Raw genomic sequence first — 22,678 nt, 5'->3', positions numbered from 1 at the left:
TGGTGTGTAAAAGAAAAACATTTGAAGTAATTTGGTGCATGTGCTTTCCAAAAATATTAATCTTTAGACTTTTGGTTCCTTTGATATAGATTAAATGGTTCGGCTATTTCCTTGGATAAAGATTGTATATATGATAAAGATGTAAACATTCATATATATTTCTCATAAGACACAAACATGTTAAGATATGCACCTTAAAGTACCTTCCTCAAGCGAAGTGCATCGTAGTTACTCTCTCTCTTAAAGTGCAAAAAGAGATATCAAGAGACACACACGTGTTAGGTTCCTTGCAGCAAACTCTTCTAGAAGTGAGGTTCATCACAGTTATAAACTAATATATCAACTCATAACATGATGCTTCTTAACATTATTTCACTGTATATTCTACATACTTACATTCTGACACAGTTGTTGGTTGGTTGGTTTGTTGTTTAACGGCGCACTCCGCAATATTCCAGCTATATGACGGCGGTCTGTAAATAATCGAGTCTGGACCAGACAATCCAGTCATTGACATCATGAGCATCGATACACGCAATTGGGATCGGTGACATGCATCAACCAAGTTAGCGAGTCTGACCACCCGATCCCGTTAGCCGCCTCTTACGACAAGCATAGTCGCCTTTTAAGGCAAGCGTGGGTTGCTACCCTGATCTTCACGGTTCGAAAAAGAAGGTACACACCCATGTTTAATGGTGGCTAAAAATGAAAAAAACAAGACATGATTATTCGATGGTGATGTATTTCATACGGGTATCACAGTTGTGTGAATCTCAAGTTTGCTGTGTTTCTACCACTATTTTCACCCAAAATAATATTTTGAAAACGTTTGTAATTTTGTATCAAATACAATTTTAAGTATATACTTTCCTTTGTCCGATAATTTGGAATATGGAATAGCAAGGTGGTCCACTCGTTGTGCCGAGGGTCGGGTTTCTGGGGGTGTAATTTGAACACCCACATCTCCCTTGTTTTACCCTTCAGGCCCTGCCCCATCTCGCCAAAGTTCCTTGTGTAATAAGACCGCCTCCGTGGTCCAGTGGTAGAGCGTCCGCCCGGACAGCGGAAGGTCCGGGGTTCGATCCCCGACCGCGTAATACCAAAAGACGTTAAAAGATTGTACTTGTTGTTACCCTGTCTGGCGCTCGGCATTAAGTGGCTAACACAAGGACTGGTCGGCTCGGAGTCAGTATACTGTGTCTGAGTGGGGTATTCATGTTAAACTGCGGCATGGTATCTCAGCACTATAAATCGGCATCAGTCCGGACTAGTACAAGCAGCCACACAAACACACACACGTACATGCACGTCGCTATATAAGTGCAATAATCTTGGACGCGACGTTAAACCCCATTTCACCTCACCTCCTGGTGTAATAATAAATGCAGACCTGTCGTTGAGAGCACGTACACGTGTATCTAATATCTAATAACTAACTTTAACAACAGCTGGTGGACCAGACTAAAACTCCTGCTGAACAGAATTGTAGAATATCATGGCGGTCCACTCGTTGCATCCTAGGTCGGGTTTCTGTGGGTACACTTTGAAGACCAATATCGCCCTCGTCTTACCCTTCAGGTCGTGTCCCATCACGCGAAAGTTCAGTTTGTTGAAATGCTAAATAATGTTAAGTAAATGTAACATGTACAAAATATCGATCAATATTATCGTGATAGACCCGTTGTGTCAGTTATTGTGAGATAATGTTGAACATCAACATATATAATCTCAGGTGATTTCAGTAAACTAACCTTTATAACTGATCTAAATAAATGTCTGTTACGGTTTCCCAGTTTATCTATGTAAATATTATGGAAGCTGGTGATATGTATCTATTTCTGGAGTCTTGGGGCTCCAGGCAGCACTACCGCTGAACCTTTAAGTACTGGTGACGTTTCGTTACTAACCGTGTGCTAAAACGGTCCTTGTGTAACAAGAAGAGAAGACATGTCGTACAAATACGTGTATCAATAACTAACTGCAGCAACAGCTGATGGACTAGGCTAACATGTAGTCCAAAAAATAACGTTTTATTTTTTCAAAAAGGACATTTGTACAAAATGAAAAAAAATGACCCAAATGGGGCCAAGAATAATTCTTAATTTCAGTTCTAGACTTGACAAATCATAAGATACCTGAGTTTGGTTCATTATATATTTTTTCCTGGGATACAGACGAGTGATGGAGGTATTTCCTTCATGGTTAGATGAATATGACATCCCTGTATCAGCAGGTGGATTTAGATGGTTAGATGAATTTGACGTCAACAGGAGACGGATTTAAATAGTCAGGTGAATATGACGTCAGCAGGTGACGGATTTAGATACTCAGGTGAATATGACGTCAGCAGGTGACGGATTTAGATACTCAGGTGAATATGACGTCAGCAGGTGACGGATTTAGAATGATGGTTAGATGAATTTGACGTCATCAGGAGACCGAAGACGGATTTAGATGGTTAGATGAATTTGACGTCATCAGGAGACGGGAGACGGATTTAGATGGTTAGATGAATATGGCGTCCCTGTATCAGCAGGTGACGGATTTAGATGGTTAGATGAATATGGCGTCCGTGTATCAGCAGGTGACGGATTTAGATGGTTATATGAATATGGCCTCCCTGTATCAGCAGGTGACGTCCCGGTATAAACCTGTCATTAGGTAACTCTCAGACCATTCGAATGGGAAATATAGCTTTTATATGATGATTGTTTACAGATTTCACATGAACGAGCTAATAATCTTTATTACTCTAAAGGCTATATGATACAACTTTCCATAATTTCCAATTTTCCAATTTTCCAAAATTGACAAGTGCTCGTTCTTCAACACAAGGGGGGTGGGCAGCCAAATGGTATAAGGGTTTTCTCGACACGCCGAAGGTCCGGTTTGGAATCCCTACATGGGTATAATAAGAGATGTATTAATAAACCAATGTTTTGCGACCGTTTCACTGTCACCATTTGAGGAAACTGCGTCATCATTATTCGTCAACCATTATCCACATGTCTATACTGGGTTCGAACTCGAGTCCTCAGCCGGAGAACACGAACACGTATCCGAACGTCAGGTAACGAGAAACTGAGCTTCACAGTTTCGACCCATGAAGGAATGTTTTCCATTTTAAAGAAAGAATCGGAGACAGTGAATCACCGACATAGGCCAGATTACCTGATAAGATAGCAGAACCCTTGTTGACATTACAGTGACAATGTTGGGAGTCACGGTTGTGCTCGTGTTATTGACGTTCGTTGTTCACGCTGAAGATATATGTGCCCCCAATCAGTGGGAAGGAATCCAGGCTGTCGTCACGGGGACGGAGGAGGCAGGGACGTTGACGGTGACCCAGGTGAGATGTTGCTACGTTGATGTTACAGTAAACAGTGTGGACACGGATATGTATGTATATCAGTGTTATATTGTGAGCAAGTTTCAGTGGACGACATCAGAGGAACACCATCGTCAATACTTCAACTAGGCTGGAATTACTGGGCTCGATCGTAGCGCCACCAGTGGCTATTACCAGCTATGTCCCTTCTAAGCCTCTCCTATGGACCAATCAGATTCCATCTCTCGTATCACTTGCGTTTGCTTCACATAAAATGGTGGCGCCCGGTCAGGACGATCTGATCGATAATCAATATCTATATTGTGATAAAACGTGTCTTACATCGCGAAATGCATCAAATCACATGAGCACCTTGATTAAAAACATGAACAAAAGTGGAAAATATTTGCTGACAACGAATTGGCGGTGCACATCATTTGCAAATCCTGCAATCGACCGAAATCTGAACGACAGTTAACGAACCGGATTTCGATTTCGGTGCGCGATTTTGATTGGACAATGCATAGACTCGTTAGTCCAGCCAAAATGTAACTCCGTAATACTAGCCTAGTTCGGCAAGGGTGGAAACTGGATTTTTATAGTCAGTTAACTCTCTTGCCGCGGGAAGATGCCATCCCCTGGGAATACTTACGGCCGCTATGCGATGTCGTTGCTATTTGTCAACAACGAATAAAGCCCTGGCCTGGTTCCAGCATCACTCAAAGTGCGATATTTCTCTTGCAACATGTGACTTGAGGTCATTTACTCTACATATTGCTTCTATACCAGGACATTCTTGCAAGTGTATACCGAGCCTCGTTTTGATTTTTTTAGCGGGTCGCGTGTGAAGAGCGTATAACAGGCAACGGTAGAGTTTGCACGGAGATCATGCACGTTGGGCTTCCGTGAGTTACATGTTTTGTTTGGTCTGCAAATAATCGAGTCAATCCCGTAGTTGATATTATGAGTATCGATCTACGCAATTGGGATACGATGACAGCATCAACCAAGTCAGCCAGCCTGACCACCTGATCCCGTTAGTCGCCTCGTACGACAAGCATGGGTTGCTTACATGTATTCGCGGCCTATTTCATTGCTCGACTGAAAGTACTACCCGAATATAGCCTGTGTGTTCATGGGCGATGTAAGAATGTTGTGTATACAAATCCGTGACGTATTGATGAGGGAATGTCCAGTCTTTAACGTACAACCAGTGGGTTACAGTAAACTACGGTTATAACGAACACGCTTACAACGAACTGACGGATATAATGAAATTATTTTTTGGGTCCCGACTATTTGCTGTAGTTATGCTGTATATATGCTTATAACGAACTACGGTTATAACGAACTAAAATAAGTAGTCCCTGTGGTAAAGTGGTAAATATCTGACACCTGCATCACTTCGGGTTTTCCTCCCACATTGAGCTGACACGCTGTGATATAACTGGGATACTGTTAAAAGCGGCGTTAAACCCAACTCACTCACTCACTCTAGCTAATTTATATACACATATATTTTTCTGGAGAGACAATTGTGGTTTAGTATTGGCTGCCTACAGAGCGGGTCATATGGTCATCTACGGTTTATAACAACTTAGAAACCTAACATTTTCAAGCAAATGTCCTCAGTATGAAATTAGATGCATATCGCAGGTGAAGAGTATTTATATATGTATTGTAATGTTTTGTTTATCTTCATAGCTGTTTTCGTTAAACGCCGTTTAATAAAACACAAGAAACGCATGTTTATAATTTAGTATTGTTATAACCTGTTCCATGTTTACGTTCAAACCTACCTGTCTGTGATCCAGCAGGTGTTAACCGGTTTCTAGTGTCAAGGTCAAGGTCAAACATTAAAGGGCCGCAGCTCCTGTAGAATTCCTACTGGTATCGTTATCTAATATGGCAGGGGAAACGGAATGGTCAAATTCTAACAACTAGCAAATAGCTCGTTTGAACACAACCATCCTGCTACAACCATGATCTCGCAGCTATTAGGCTTTCGGTTCCTGTAATACAAATTTGATTGTAAAGATTGTAAATGTAATACAGATACAAGTTCAAATAGAGAATGATGAAAATAGTTCATATAAATTTCTCAAAAGACACAAACATGTTCAAGTACCTTAAAATAATAAAACATTCTAGAAGCGTGGTACATCATAGTCAATATCTCTCAAATATCATATCAGCTGAAGATTAAAGAAGTCTTTTATTTGTACTAAGGCCACTGACCTATATACAATACATACATTTGAAATAGTGTGGTACATGAAAAAAGGTAATGTCAGGTACAAATTTACAGATTTACAGGCTTTTCATAATTACGTCTACTTTCATAGCTGTAATACAGGTATTTACATAGTTTTCCAAGTAATTGTTTACATGTGGATGACAGCAGCATTTTAATTTTATGCATATTTGGATTATGGCAAAATGTTGTCGGTAAGTACAGTTGTCTAATATCGTTGTAATATTCACATTCTAAAGTCTTAGTAGCACGGCTCTAAGCCTTATCGTAACATTTCGATATTTCAGCAATGATGGAAAGGTATATTTCTGGTTCAAGGAGACTTTTAAACTCTTTATACAGGATGTACCTAGAACAAGCTTTGATAGTACTATTCCATGATTAGTTAATCTCTTTTAAACTGCAAAAAGAGATATCGCGCCCACGTAACCGCATGATAAATTTATATCAACTCATAACATATGCATATTAACGTTATATTCTGACAGAGTACATCCCGGTTCGCTTTTGATGCCAACAACACCAGAATAGCTGCCTCTACATCCGGGTCACGGAATGGCAGTTTGTTCAAGAAGGACTTCCTGTTCCTGTATCAGCAGGTACCAATATTGACCCATGAAGATAACGAATTAGAACTGGTCCCCAGAAACCTTTGCTGGTCGTGAGAGGTGACTTAATGGATGGGCACGGTCGATCTGTGTCAAGTTACCCTGACAACGTTGATCTTTGTTAATGATATCAGTAACTCAAACATCTCGTCCAGACTCAATTATTTACAGGCTGCCGTCATATAGCTGGAATATTGCGTCAAACAAACAAATATTATTAGTACTCCCCCGTGAGGACCCGACCAATAATAAGTTCCAAACATTTTATTGCTAGAATATCAATTGTAAATGCAAGAAAAAAACTGCTGAAACAGATTCCACCTGGCCTAAAGGGCAAATAGATGTGGAAATTATATGAACGGGCTACTGAAAATCAGTGATGGCACCAGGAGTTCGCGAAAAGGGTAAGCATGTCCTGCCCTACCGGCAGCACCCGCCATTCATACAATTTGCATAAAAAAGTAAGTATTTATTGCCTCGTGTCACGCGACGTCAGCCTGTAAACAACCCAGTCATTCAAGTGTCCAATGAACCAGAAAATCCAGTGACCTCTGATTTTGTCGAAACCAATATAAACGGTATGTTAATTTTGAATCACGTCTGCTGTGTACAAGTGAAGAGATTTTGCTGTCTATAAGGAAAGAAAAACGTTGAGAAATATAGTCGTTCTTCAACACAGTGGGCCACAGTCCCAAAGTCCCGGCCCAAAGACGCGGATCGGGTGTTCAAATTCGGTGACGTGTTGGTTAGTGTTCTGCAGAGACTCAACTATGTAATACTGTAAGGGACATTCTCGCGATCTCGCATTCTCGTGTTTTGGGCATATTTAGCTCGTTTCTAAAGGTCGAGATCGCGAGAATGCGACATCGCGAGAATGTCCCTTGCAGTATTCCATACTCAACTGATGTATTCCCATTAATCTAGTTGTAGCCGATACGCATATTTTGAATGTTTTGTTGTTACTGATCGATAGCTGTACGCTCCTGACTCACATCGATACTTGTTGTTTCTATATCAAGCAGAATTCAAATAGCAAATATTCACAAAGAGAGGTAGGTACGGATAGATTACCCCGACAAATTTAATTTGTGTCGTTTGCTAAATCTACTTTTATAATTATATTGATGTAACATTTAATGATTTACCTTACAACATAGAAGCATTCACTCAGGACACTAAGACTTCCATACTTGTATTTAAATGACCAAAAGACCAAGGAGCGAAGTTTCTCTGTCAGCCATGTTCACGTGTTTCTGTGTTTGTTTTCCTCAGAGAAGAGTTTACATCATGGACGGGGGACGGTGCCGCGCACAGCAACTCCTCCACGACTTCCCGTCTCCCTGTCTCCCCCGTAGGTAGCCGAATAGTCGTACATCTATCTCCATGTCTCCACCGTAGGTAGCCGAATAGTGGTACATCTATCTCAATGTCTCCCCCGTAGGTAGCCGAATAGTCGTACATCTATCCCAATGTCGCCCCCGTAGGTAGCCGAATAGTGGTACATCTGTCTCAATGTCTCCCCCGTAGGTAGCCGAATAGTCGTACATCTATCTCAATATCGCCCCCGTAGGTAGCCGAATAGTGGTACATCTATCTCAATGTCTCCCACGTAGGTAGCCGAATAGTTGTACATCTATCTCAATGTCTCCACCGTAGGTAGCCGAATAGTGGTACATCTGTCTCAATGTCTTCCCCGTAGGTAGCCGAATAGCCGTACATCTATCTCAATGTCTCCCCCGTAGGTAGCCGAATAGTGGTACATCTATCTCAATGTCTCCCCCGTAGGTAGCCGAATAGTCGTACATCTATCTCAATGTCGCCCCCGTAGGTAGCCGAATAGTGGTACATCTGTCTCAATGTCTCCCCCGTAGGTAGCCGAATAGTCGTACATCTATTTCAATATCGCCCCCGTAGGTAGCCGAATAGTGGTACATCTATCTCAATGTCTCCCCCATAGGTAGCCGAATAGTCGTACATCTAACATATGTTTTTTCTAATGTATTTTCCACTAATGTTATCCACATTTTAAGAAGGATGAAATGTAATAACTTCCCCATATTTGTACAACTACACTTTCCCAATGCTGGTGACTCGCTTGATGAGGTATGACGTCACGGTGCTTTGTTGAGAACAATACGATATGACGCCATCCATTGTGCATGAAAGCGTTAAACGCCCTCCATCACAACGGGCTTTCCCTCCACATCAAGCTGACAACCCGTTATATTACTGGGGTAATGTTCAACGCTACGTCACCCCTGCCAATCATTGATGCCATTCGTTTCCTCTTCAGAGGGGGGCACGGGGGGCCAAGTCGTCTGAGGCGCCGCAATTCGCTGTGCAGAGTTGCGTCATTTGGGCACGCCAGAAACCTATGATTGTGGGTTCGAATCCCGGTTCGCCTCGATTATGTTTCTATGTTTGTCAGCACCATACCCGTGCTCGTGGGTTTCACCGAAGTGGTAAACGTCTAAGACCTGCATCACTTCGGGCTTTCCTCCCACATTAAGCTGGCACGCCGTGATATGACTTGAATACTGTTAAAATCGCCGTTAAACACATCTCACTCACTCACTCACTCACTCAAATCCTCTTCAGAGAACTGGGGATGGGTTTCTCGATACAACCGACAGACTATTTATATTTGTGTTTTTGTACGTCACAAATTGATAAACATTACGTCATCTGAACAGTTCCCTCTTTTGCGTTGGCATTTTATTGTGTTTTTTCTTGCTTGAAAAGATAAGAAAAGTAATATTTAAAATAGCCTCCTCGGAGGTACTGGTTGGCTGTGCCTCGTGTAGCAATGATTTAATTCCACCGCCAAATCTCGCGTCTTACACTGTTCCATTACTCGGGGCGGATAAAGCGTAATGACCTCGAAGCTCGCTAGTTATTCTACAATTATAGGACAACCTAATGGTTAGATTGTGTATTTTGATGACACTACTTGCAATGGCGAGCGACGGCTAGAATATTTTCTCTGCTATAGAGGAAGGCTACTCCACGATCGAGTTTTAATTATGATTAAAAGAAACGAAACTTGCGATCTGAAATTGAGAAGAAACAAAAACGCTATATACAAACAAATATCGACTAACTGGATATTTACAGCGTGTTGAATGAGTGAGTGAGTATTAACGCCGCTTTGAACAGTATTTCAGTTATTTCTCTCTGGTTGTTTTACGCCACACTCAGCATTATTCCAGCTCTATGATGGCGGTCTGTAAATAACCGCGTCTGGACTAGACAGTCCAGTGATTGGCATCATCAGCATTGATCAGCGCAATTGGGTCTGCGAGCCTGACCACCCGATCCCGTTAGTCGCTTCTTACGACAAGCATAGTCGCCTCTTATGACAAGCATAGGTTGCTGAAGGACCCGGATCTACCCCGGATCTTCACGGGTCTTCAGTTTCATAACAGGATGTCAAATTGAGGTGGGAGGAAAGCCCGAAGTGATGCAAGCCTTATGAGTATTATTGAACGTCAGCATTTGCAAATCATTGATGTCATTGGTTTCCTCTTCAGGGAACTTCAATTCGACCTGGGGCATGATGTGGGATGGGTTTGTCACTTCAACTGACAAACTATTTATGTTTGAGTTTGAGGGTGCTGTAGGCGACCTGTACTGCCACGTACAAGTGTTGGCTTACACGAAACTACCCGTCTTCATGCAGCAAACTGGAACTGTCAACACAGGTGAGTCTCTAAACACATTCTGTTGAAATCACCGGGTAGGATAGTTCCCAGTACATCATGATTATTGTAAGACCCAACTAACGCGAGGATCATGCTATCTCATGCGTAACGGGTCTCATGCTATCATCCACTGGTTTTCGTCTTGATATTTCTCGCCGACTATGTAAGACCCAACTAACATGAGCTGGATCAGAGGGCTGTAAAATGTGTGGTATGAGCGTGTCCACCGTGGAGCTTTGCTCATGCTGTCAATCACTGGATATGGCTCTCATCTTGCTGTCTGTGGCGTAAAACAGCACTCACTCACTTACTTCAACTCATAGGGATAGGGTTACTCTGAATGTGTGATTAGATTGTTGCTCTTGCTGTCAACCACTGGTTTACCGCTTGGGATAACTCTAATCTTGCTGTCTGCCGTCCTATACAAGCTCAGTTTCCATATTTAGAAAGGTGATCTGTTTAGGTATAAGATTCCATTATTGATGTTTCTCGTAATAAAGGGACAAATGCAGTCCCGATGTGATCCAGTACTTGACATCTTCCCGAGGCAAGAGAGTTAACTGACTTTAAATGTCCAGTTTCCACCCTTGCCGAACTAGGCTGTAATTACTGGGCTCGATCGTAGCGCCACCAGTGGCTTTTGCGAGTTATGTCCTTTCTATGCCTCTCCTACCTACCAATCAGATTCAACCTCTCGTATCACTTGCATTTGCTTCAAACAAAACGGTGGCGCCCAGTCAAGACGATCTGACGGATAATCAAGATCTATATTGTGATAAAACGAGTCTTACATCGCGAAGTACATCAAATCACGTGAGCACCTTGATTAAAAACATGAACAGATTTAGAAAATATCCGTTGACAACGAGTTAGCGGTGCACATGTTTTGCAAATGCTGCAGTCGACCGAAATCTGCATGACACTTTACGAACCGGATTTCGATTTCGGTGCGCGCTTTTGATTGGACTATGCATAGACTCGTTAGTCCAGCCAAAATGTAACTCCATAATCCAAGCCTAGTTCGGCAAGGGTGGAAACTGGACTTTTATAGTCAGTTAACTCACTTGCCTCGGGAAGATGGTCCTTGATTGCAGAGGTTTATTTATGACAAAACTGCTTCAACTACATATGAAAATATATTCCTAGCACCGGGATAGATAGGCCCTTTAGGTAGCATTACGACTGAAGCAAAAGGCTGTGATGACAACGCGTGTGTGATACCACTAACACAACTCATGGCTCCTTCAAAACATTACAGACACACGAACGAACGCACAGACACAGATACAGACATACATACATATAAAGGCACACACACACACACACACACACACACACACACACACACACACACACACACACACACACAGAGGCACACATGTCAGGAAACTAATGAGTGAACTTTGACGCCTTCCTTTCGATATTCCCGAATCCGGCCTTGACCTTGCCGTTGCAACTCCACCGGTTCCTGGGGGGTGTTCCCACTAGAACAGCTACACAGGACTTCCGTTATCTCTGCCTGCTTCACCAGGTGGCATCAGACCACAGGAGGATACAGTGACCTGTTTTAATGGTTCGTTTAGTATCAGTGTGTTCGGCTGGATGCTTCCGGTGAACATTAATGACAATGATTACTGCAACCTCACGACTGCTCTTTCGCAACAAGAGTCCAGCCTATGAGCTACAATACTTAGTGTGGTCTGTCATGTAACTGTAGACAGCGAGGGAGGAAAATACTTGTGTCCCGAGGCCCGATCCTGGCTGGAGGTTCCGGGCCTTTCGGTATTCTGAAGTCTTCGGCAGTTCCAAGTGAGCTGCTACAGAAAGTCTTTAAAGATATTCCCCCGACCGGATGTGACGTTGTAACTGAACATCCAAACATCGCGATGACTGAACTTTGACCTTCGGCTTACAGCGCCCGTGTTCCGGACGACAGCCTACACGAATTCAACCCTGGGCATCAAGAACCCGGATGTATTCACACTCCCGTCTGTCTGCAAAACAGCAGAAGTAGAGGTTTGTTAATTGTCCTTGACTTATTATGTCTATTTATTACAGACAATAAATGAGTCATGTCCACCGCTCCCAAATCCTCTGGATGCTCCACAAAGAAAGCTCAAAGCATATAAGACTTAGGGTATTCATATTCGCGACCCTTTCGCATGAAAAGACACGGGGTACTAACCAAATTAATTGGAGTAATATAGGCTTACACCCACGAATGATTGCATATTATCTCGAAACAGGTGAGTATGTTTTGTCCAGTTGACTTACCCGTCGTGAGTGAAGGTCAAGGGTCACTTCATACTTGACCTTGACCTTTTACAGATTCCAAGGAAATACGTTACTCTCATTAAATTAGAGTGTGTCAAGCCATAAGGTTTAATTGGCAGATTTTAATTTGACATATCAATCATCAGTAACAGCATCGCGTTTGGACGTAAGATTTACCATCCTCAATTATCCAGTGTATTACATTTTCATTCTAGTAGAATATATACCCTGGACCTATTCGATAACTTAGCTGCGTTTAAATAACCACATTCGAAAGACACGCCGTTAAAAATAGCCGTACAATTACCCCCAGGATTGAGAGAAATTAGATGTGTGTGTTACAGTCGTGATGGAGCTTATGACGTCACTTCCGGAACGAAGCTAGCGTTGCGAGTAGGTCCAGGATATATGTCATAATAATGAACGGGTGATGTGGGTTTAACGCCGCTTTGAACAGTATTTCAGTATTACCACGGCGCCGGCTTGATGTGGGAGGAAAGCCGGAAGTGATGCAGAATCTACCCATGAACGCGGGTATGGTGCTGACACATACATCACAACAGAATGGGGATATCAAACACTGGGGACTTAATGATGCGTACGGGGCGGTCGGGTAGCCTAAGGGTTAAAGCGTTCGCTCGTCACGCGAAGACCCGTGTTCGATTCCAGAAATGGGTACAACGTGTGAAACCGATTTCTGGTGTCCCCCGCCGTGATAGTGCTGGAATATTGCTAAAAGCGGCGTAAAACCATACTCATTCACTCAATGATACGTACACTGTATAAAGTTGGAACTGTATTTCTCTCATGTTGTTTTGTTGATGTATCATTCTCTTATTACTGGAGACCCGTGAAGATCCGGGGTAGAATAGGTCTTCAACAACCCATGCAGGCGACTAGGCTTGTTGTTAAGAGGCGACTGACGGGATCGGATGCTCGCTGACTTGGTTGATGCATGTCATCGTATCCAAATAGCGTGGGTCGATGCTCATGATGTCAATGACTCAGTCTGGATGGTCTGGTCCAGACTCGAGTATTTACAGACCGCCGTCATATAGATGGACTATTGCTGAGTGTGGCGTTAAACAACAAACATGCAAACAAACCAATCTTATTACTGGACCATACTATGACTCAGTTGCCTTTATGTTTTAGGGTACTTTCGACGCCCCGGCCTATTTTATTGGATTGAATTTTCAGTGAGGTTGTCCCAAGGCAGGATGTATCAAGTGATTGTATGAATAAAGTGAGAGGAGTATTTACTTCTCGTTTGTCTTGTATCAATAGTTGTAGTTTCAACCTGTATGATGGCGATTAAGTCTTGAATGCCACCGAGATGCGTCCCTCTACACGAAAAGAAGCAACAAATAGTACGTGATGGGTGAGTTATGATACACTCATCCTCGATTATTCAGGGAATTTATCTCTATTCTATTATGATAATATGTAGTTTATTTTGCATATCACTGTAGAAGATAGAACCAGGTTTCGGCGTGACGAGCGAACACGTGGACCACTAGGTGACTTAGCCTCCCCTAAAACATTCCTAACAGGAAATTTCAAGCGGAAATCATCTGGCAACTGTAGACTGCCTCCGTGGTCTAGTGGTAGAGAGCGGAATGTCCGGGGTTCGAATCCACGTCATAAAGACGTTAAAAGATGGATCTTGTTGGTATACAGTCTGGCGCTCGATATCAAGAGGCTAAAACAAGGACTGGTCGGCTCGGAGTCAGTATACTGTCTCTGATTGAGGGTATTCATGTGAAACTGCGGCATAGTGTCTCATTGGGCTGGCACAATAAAATCGGGATTAGTCCGGACGAGTACAAGCAGCAACACACGCACGATCATGCACGTCGCTGTACATATGCAATAATTTTGGACGCGACGTTAAATCCCATTTCACCTCACCTCACCTCTGGCAACGTCAGCAGATGAGATGTTTGATTGTAATGAGTGTCACGGGTAATCACAACAACATAACAACCAGCAAACTGTATCAAATGACTGGTTCCAGGTGGGCACGGTGGCTGTGAATATAGGGAGAGAAGTATGTCTCAAAACAGACTATCACTAGATGTAGTTTCAAATATGTTGTAGTGATAAGTTTACAATGTCAGCGACAGACGTCCCTCTACACAAAAAAGAAGCAAAACGGAAGTTAAGAATAACATCCAATGTCTCTGAACACGAGTTTCATCTTGGAGTCCCATTCTTCCAGACGTCTGATGCGAATGACACATGGGCTTCAAGAACCAGAACCAAGACTGTTCAGGTGGAGGTGGAGGTCATATCAAGTCCAAAATGTCTTAGAACAATGCTACATGTTCTTCTGAAGTTGGAGTGAGTGTGTGCGTGTGTGTGTGAGTGTGTGAGTATGGTTTTATTCCATCAATATTACGGCGGGGGACACCAGAAATGGGCTTCACACATTGTACCCATGTCGGGAATCGAACCCGGTTTGGCGTGACGAGCGAACGCTTTATCCACTAGGCTACCCGACTGCTCCCTATGAAGTTGCATCATCTCCAGTTTCACAAACGACCAACCGCCACCGGGTATCGGGTAAGAATGGGTCCCGGGCAAGCTATGCACGTTGTACAGGGTGACTAAATTGATCAGGTGGACTCGTGAGTTGGTCACGTGTCAGTTTACCACATCAGCGTGAGACGTTGCTTATTATCAATCCCTGGTTTGCCTAAAAAATTGGGTTTAATAAATTTAAAAAATTAATTTAGATACGATTTACCCGAGTTGTCAATATAGCCTCGGTTAGGAAAATATGAACATCTTTTGAATCGTTGCTGCGGGATACAAATTTGGTCATTCAATATCATTTCTTCACTGACCTTTAAAAGTAAATTGTCTATACTTCCGGCGGCGAAAAAATGAAATATCCATACTTAGGAACAGGACCGCTGTAAAAGGGCATATACTGTTCCTCCTGCAACAACTTTCATGTATAAATCCTGTTCATGTTTCCGTATGGATCAGTCCGTCGCTGATTCAACAATATTGTATTGATCTTACATCTCTATCATGTTGCTTGGTGTAGATTGAAAAGGTCGAGATATATCATTTCATATACATTTTATTGTTATATTTTGGTTTTATCCCCCCAGATGCTACGCTGTATAGGTCAATATAGGTTATATCAGCCCGGAGATGTTATTTCTTTGTGATTGTGTGTAGTTGATATTATCATCCTCAAGACTGAAATACGATGTTATTTCTGGTTGGTCTTCAGGCTGTTGTTCCGCCTGCTTGTCCATGTTATTACATCTAACATGTCTGAAGGCGATACCATTTCCCTCCAAACTAACTCAGCTGTTGTTTTTTCTTCCCACGGTACTTTCAGCTCTTCCGGCTACTTTGTAGGACTCAAGTTTCAGCAAGGATTGGCATCAGAGAACATTGTCAAGCGATCTTGTAAAAAACAAGGCGAGCATGTCTGAGGTTAACTTTAATGTAGCAATAATGTTTTTAAAATATAAGCGACAATAAACATTCCATAATCATAAGAAACCTCCGCTTAATTTCATTGTTCATTGTACGAATTAAAGCAGTTCTTTCTCCAACGGTAAGGTTAAAGTGTTGGCTCGTCACGCCGAAAACACAGGTTCGATTCCTGACATGGGTACAATGTTTGAAGCCCATTTCTGGTGTCCATCTCCGTGATATTGCTGGAATATTGCTAAAAGCGGCGTTAAACAAAACTCACTCACTCTACTAGGGTACATGTATATCGGAGTCTACCAAGTCTACCAAGTGTACATGTATATCGGAGTCTACGAAGTCTACCAAATGTACATGTATATCGGAGTCTACCAAGTCTACCAAGTGTACATGTATATCGGGGTCTACCAAGTCTACCAAGTGTACCTGTATATCGGAGTCTACCAAGTCTACCAAGTGTACATGTATATCGGAGTCTACCAAGTCTACCAAGTGCACATGTATATCGGAGTCTACCAAGTCTACCAAGTGTACATGTATATCGGAGTCTACCAAGTCTACCAAGTGTACCTGTATATCGGAGTCTACCAAGTCTACCAAGTGTACATGTATATCGGAGTCTACCAAATCTACCAAGTGTACATGTATATCGGGGTCTACCAAGTCTACCAAGTGTACATGTATATCGGAGTCTACCAAGTCTACCAAGTGTACATGTATATCGGAGTCTACCAAGTCTACCAAGTGTACATGTATATCGGAGTCTACCAAGTCTACCAAGTGTACCTGTATATCGGAGTCTACCAAGTCTACCAAGTGTACATGTATATCGGGGTCTACCAAATCTACCAAGTGTACATGTATATCGGGGTCTACCAAGTCTACCAAGTGTACATGTATATCGGAGTCTACCAAGTCTACCAAGTGTACATGTATATCGGGGTCTACCAAGTCTACCAAGTGTACATGTATATCGGAGTCTACCAAGTCTACCAAGTCTACCAAGTGTACATGTATATCGGGGTCTACCAAGTCTACCAAGTGTACATGTATATCGGGGTCTACCAAATCTACCAAGTGTACATGTATATCGGAGTCTACCAAGTCTACCAAGTGTACATGTATATCGGGGTCTACCAAGTGTACATGTATATCGGGGTCTACCAAGTCTACCAAGTGTACATGTATATCGGGGTCTACCAAGTCTACCAAGTGTACATGTATATCGGGGTCTACCAAGTCTACCAAGTGTACATGTATATCGGAGTCTACCAAGTCTACCAAGTGTACATGTATATCGGGGTCTACCAAGTCTACCAAGTGTACATGTATATCGGGGTCTACCAAGTCTACCAAGTGTACATGTATATCGGGGTCTACCAAGTCTACCAAGTGTACATGTATATCGGAGTCTACCAAGTCTACCAAGTGTACATGTATATCGGGGTCTACCAAGTCTACCAAGTGTACATGTATATCGGAGTCTACCAAGTCTACCAAGTGTACATGTATATCGGAGTCTACCAAGTCTACCAAGTGTACATGTATATCGGAGTCTACCAAGTCTACCAAGTGTACATGTATATCGGGGTCTACCAAGTCTACCAAGTGTACATGTATATCGGGGTCTACCAAGTCTACCAAGTGTACATGTATATCGGAGTCTACCAAGTCTACCAAGTGTACATGTATATCGGGGTCTACCAAGTCTACCAAGTGTACATGTATATCGGGGTCTACCAAGTCTACCAAGTGTACATGTATATCGGAGTCTACCAAGTCTACCAAGTGTACATGTATATCGGAGTCTACCAAGTCTACCAAGTGTACATGTATATCGGAGTCTACCAAGTCTACCAAGTGTACATGTATATCGGGGTCTACCAAGTCTACCAAGTGTACATGTATATCGGAGTCTACCAAGTCTACCAAGTGTACATGTATATCGGAGTCTACCAAGTCTACCAAGTGTACATGTATATCGGGGTCTACCAAGTCTACCAAGTGTACATGTATATCAGAGTCTACCAAGTCTACCAAGTGTACATGTATATCGGAGTCTACCAAGTCTACCAAGTGTACATGTATATCGGAGTCTACCAAGTCTACCAAGTGTACATGTATATCGGGGTCTACCAAGTCTACCAAGTGTACATGTATATCGGAGTCTACCAAGTCTACCAAGTGTACATGTATATCGGGGTCTACCAAGTCTACCAAGTGTACATGTATATCGGGGTCTACCAAGTCTACCAAGTGTACATGTATATCGGGGTCTACCAAGTCTACCAAGTGTACATGTATATCGGGGTCTACCAAGTCTACCAAGTGTACATATATATCGGAGTCTACCAAGTCTACCAAGTGTACATGTATATCGGAGTCTACCAAGTCTACCAAGTGTACATGTATATCGGAGTCTACCAAGTCTACCAAGTGTACATGTATATCGGAGTCTACCAAGTCTACCAAGTGTACATGTATATCGGAGTCTACCAAATCTACCAAGTGTACATGTATATCGGGGTCTACCAAGTCTACCAAGTGTACATGTATATCAGAGTCTACCAAGTCTACCAAGTGTACATGTATATCGGAGTCTACCAAGTCTACCAAGTGTACATGTATATCGGGGTCTACCAAGTCTACCAAGTGTACATGTATATCGGAGTCTACCAAGTCTACCAAGTGTACATGTATATCGGAGTCTACCAAGTCTACCAAGTGTACATGTATATCGGAGTCTACCAAGTCTACCAAGTGTACATGTATATCGGAGTCTACCAAGTCTACCAAGTGTACATGTATATCGGAGTCTACCAAGTCTACCAAGTGTACATGTATATCGGAGTCTACAAGGGTCTACAAAGGGCAAACATGTTCTGCGCGATGTCCCAAATCTAGTACATTTTATTTATATGCAGTTATCCTTGTGTTAAATGTTGAGGGTTCTCCGATTGCTACAAGAATGCACATACATCAATCGTACGAGGTGTAATAAAAGTCCTTTATGACCCACTGTTTAATAGCAAATTTTTATCCCATAGAAATCTTTAATTTTTTTCCTCAACGATCCTGTTTTCTTTCGATCACTCAAAGATTTTAGACTTAGATCAAGTACAGAAGTGAAGCGAATTATATTTTAAAAATCTGGAGAAAATCTGACGATGAGTGATCCGTGGCCTGAAATGGATTCTTCACCAGTTCTGTTCTATTGTTACCCCAATCTTCAAAAACAAATCAACTTGGATCAAAGAATTGGTCATCTCAGATATTAGAAAACCGCTCTCCCCAAAACACCTGTTATCAACACAACACATCACAATCTTACCTCTTCACTGGAGACCCGTGAAGATCCGGGGTAGATTAGGTCTTCAGCAACTATGCTTGCTGTTAAAGGCGACTATGCTTGCCGTAAAAGGTGACTATGCTTGTCGTAAGAGGCGACTGACGGGATCGAGTGGTCAGGCTCGCTGACTTGGTTGATGCATGTCATCGTATCCCAATTGCGTGGATCGATGCTCATGATGTCAATGACTGGATTGTCTGGTCTAGATTAGATTATTTACAGACCCCCATCACATGGCTGGAATATTGATGAGTGCGGCGTTAAACAAACAAACGAACAAACAAACAAACAAGTCTCCTTAGCGTTCACATTGATAATGTTTCGTAGGACGTCATCTTCCCGTGGCAAGGGAGTTAACTGACTTTAAAAGTCTAGTTTCCACCTTTGCCAGACTAGGCTGCAATTTGGAGTTATAGTTTGGCTGGACTAACGAGACTATGCATGGTCCAATCAAAGTCGCGTAAACAACATGGATTTCATTTCGGTGCAGATTTCGGTCGACTGCAGGATTTGCAAAGGATGTGTACCGTCAACTGGGTGTCGACAGATATTGTCCAAATGTTTTCACGTTTTTAATCAAGGTACTCACATGATTTCATGCACTTCGTGATGTAAGACCCGTTTTATTACAATATATTTCTTGATCATCGATCAGATCGGCTTTACTGGGCGTCGCCATTTTGTTTGAAGCAAATGCAAGTGATGTGAGTGGTGGAATCTGATTGGTCAATAGGAGGGGCATAGAAGGGACATAACTCTTTATAGCCACTGGTGGCGCCACGATCGAGCCCGGAAATTGGGTTGGAATGGACTTTTAGAGGCAGTTAACTCCCTTGCCTCGGGAAGATGTAGGGCGTAGGACTACTGTCAAGACAGGAAGTACACCATGCTGATTATCATTAAACACGAGAATCTCATTTCAACCCCCGAGTTGGTTTGCAGCGTGTTTAGACCGCACTGGGTGTGTTTGGTTTCAGATGTTTGGCAGAGCCACCTGCGGGTACAGGAACAGGAAGTCCGTCTGGAACCAACTGCCATTCCGTGACCCGGATGTAAACGCAGCTATTTTGTTAGTTTTGGCATCTGTCAGAATATAACATATACATGTAGAATATATACCGAAATAACCTTAACATAGACAACTTTATAAGTATACAGACATACAGTGAAGAAACAGACAGCTTATCAACTTATACGAAATCGTTCTCCTGACATTTTCATTTTAGGTACATATTTGTATGAATACTGAGATTAAACATGCTACCCTTCAAAAAGTACATTTAACGGATTGTGTCTTGGTAACTTCAGTTCCAGCTTGGGGCGGGGGCACGGGTGGCACAGTCGTCTTAGGCGCCGCGATTCGCTGTACAGAGTTGCGTCCCTTGGGCACGCCAGAAACCTATGATTGTTGGCTCGAATCCCGGTTCGCCCCAATTATGTTTCTAGGTTTGTCAGCACCATACCCGTGCTGGTGGGTTTCACCGAAGTGGTAAACGTCTGAGACCTGCATCACTTCGGACTTTCCTCCCACATTAAGCTGACACGCCGTGATATAACTGGAATACTGTTAAAAGCGGCGTTAAACCCAACTCACTCACTCACTCACTCACTCACTCACTACCTCACTCCAGCTGGGGGCGGAAAATTCCACGACATAAATGTGATCCTTTCCAAATGTATGTTCTTTTAAGTGGCCTATCGTAAATATCTTCCCGTTTTTATACTCCTCTGAAGCCACAGTGGTTCTGTTCTAACACTCTAACTTCTCATCTCTATGTGTTAGAACCAACTATTTGCAGTTATTGTTTAATGCATTGCAAACCACAAACGCCATACCTGATGGATCCAAATATTTAAAACCCTTTACACAGAGGAAATAGATGCTACAATTTTACACCTGACACCTGTTGGGTCAAAGGTTTGAGCGTGAACAAGGTACGCAAATGTCAAGTCATAAATACGTGTTGCTTGTGTTTTATCAAAAGGCGTTTAACGAAAACAGCTATGGATGTGAACAAAACAGTTTAAAACATCAGTGTATGGTTCACCTGCGTCAATACTACTTGTACGAACTCTTGAACTTTTTCAAAAGATTCTCAGCCATTGAGACAGCATATTTTGATGGCCTTTACGTCTTTTATGTTCATTTTGGTTTCAACACCAAGCATTTGGTTATAAACGGCAATGCTTATCTGAGAGGAAAATTTATCACATGTTCAATTCTGTATTGTGTGCCAGTACTAAAAACATAATTGTCTGTATGCACGTGGTGGATATTGATGGACATTGATGCCGGTCCTCGGTGACATCTAAACACATCTTGAGGACGCATCAGGCCACTAACCTTATCTATATAAGCTTACGTCTGTGATAAATGCATTTGAGCGCATGTATCAGTATTATTCATGAGATATAACACGTTTATTTTAACATAGTTTGTTTCAAATAGCTCTATTGTCTGGTTTGTTTACATGACGTCGCCGCATGTGATGTGTCAGGCAACAAATTACTTTCGTTATTTCTTAGGTCCTCAGGTGAGTCATTTGGGTCCTCAAGTGAGTCAGTTGGGTCCTCAAGTGCGTCAGTTAGGTCCTCAAATGAGTGACTTGGGTCCTCAAGTGAGTGAGTTGGGTCCTCAAGTGAGTGAGTTGGGTCCTCAAGTGAGTCAGTTGTGTCCTCAAGTGAGTCAGTTGGGTCCTCAAGTGAGTCAGTTGGGTCCTCAGGTGAGTCAGTTGGGTCCTCAAGTGAGTCAGTTGGGTCCTCAAGTGAGTGACTTGGGTCCTCACGTGAGTCAGTTGGGTCCTCAGGTGAGTCAGTTGGGTCCTCCAGTGAGTCAGTTAGGCCCACAAGTGAGTCAGTTGGGTCCTCAAGTGTGTCAGTTGGGTCCTCCAGTGAGTCAGATGGGCCCTCAAATTAGTCAGATGGGTCCTCAAGTGAGTCAGTTGGGTCCTCAAGCGAGTCAGTTGGGTCCTCAAGTGAGTCAGTTTGGTCCTCAAGTGAGTCAGTTGGGTCCTCACGTGAGTCAGTTGGTTTCCTCGGGTGAGTCATTTGGGTCCTCAAGTGAGTCAGTTGGGTCCTCAGGTGAGTCAGTTGGGTCCTCAAGTGAGTCAGTTGGGTCCTCAAGTGAGTCAGTTGGTTTCCTCGGGTGAGTCAGTTGGGTCCTCCAGTGTGTCAGTTAGGCCCTCAAGTGAGTCAGTTGGGTCCTCAAGTGAGTCAGGTGGGTCCTCAAGTGAGTCAGTTTGGTCCTCAAGTGAGTCAGTTGGGTCCTCCAGTGAGTCAGTTGGGTCCTCAAGTGAGTCAGTTGGGTCCTCAAGTGAGTCAGTTGGGTCCTCAGGTAAGTCAGTTGGGTCCTCACGTGAGTCCGTTAGGTCCTCAAGTGAGTCAGTTGGGTCCTCAAGTGAGTCAGTTGGGTCCTCAGGTGAGTCAGTTGGGTCCTCAAGTGAGTCAGTTGGGTCCTCAAGTGAGTCAGTTGGGTCCTCAAGTGAGTGAGCTGGGTCCTCAAGTGAGTCAGTTTGGTCCTCAAGTGAGTCAGTTGGGTCCTCAAGTGAATGAGCTGGGTCCTCAAGTGAGTCAGTTGGGTTACTATTTGACTTTATCATCCATTACCTCTGTGTGTGGCAGGTGAGGTAGCCCAGTTGTGTGTGCATTTGCTCTTACCGCCATAACGCTGGTTTGATTCCCAACTTGTCTGCAGATGTCCCTGTCGCG

At 42.9% G+C, this 22,678-nt stretch overlaps 1 protein-coding gene across 2 annotated transcripts; it reads left to right on the top strand.

Moving 5' to 3' along the window:
- The first annotated feature begins 3,188 nt into the window (after positions 1 to 3,188).
- On the top strand, positions 3,189 to 13,425 carry LOC124150983. 2 transcript variants are annotated; one of them, XM_046523199.2, is made up of 6 exons: positions 3,189 to 3,349; positions 6,071 to 6,181; positions 7,463 to 7,541; positions 9,721 to 9,891; positions 11,807 to 11,907; positions 13,321 to 13,425. In XM_046523199.2, the coding sequence occupies exons 1-6, from the start codon at positions 3,212 to 3,214 to the stop codon at positions 13,366 to 13,368; spliced, it is 648 nt and encodes a 215-aa protein (XP_046379155.1). In that variant the 5' UTR covers positions 3,189 to 3,211; the 3' UTR covers positions 13,369 to 13,425. The 2 variants fall into 2 exon arrangements, with proteins under 2 accessions (XP_046379155.1, XP_046379156.1); XM_046523200.1 differs by having other exon boundaries at positions 3,233 to 3,359; positions 6,070 to 6,181.
- Positions 13,426 to 22,678: the final 9,253 nt, after the last annotated feature.

This window comes from Haliotis rufescens, unplaced genomic scaffold (assembly GCF_023055435.1).
Source record: "Haliotis rufescens isolate VD_foot unplaced genomic scaffold, xgHalRufe1.0.p SCAF_15, whole genome shotgun sequence".
NCBI classification, from domain to species: domain Eukaryota; kingdom Metazoa; phylum Mollusca; class Gastropoda; order Lepetellida; family Haliotidae; genus Haliotis; species Haliotis rufescens.
Note: the sequence above shows the minus strand (reverse complement) of the source record. Positions and strands in the feature narration are given on the sequence as shown.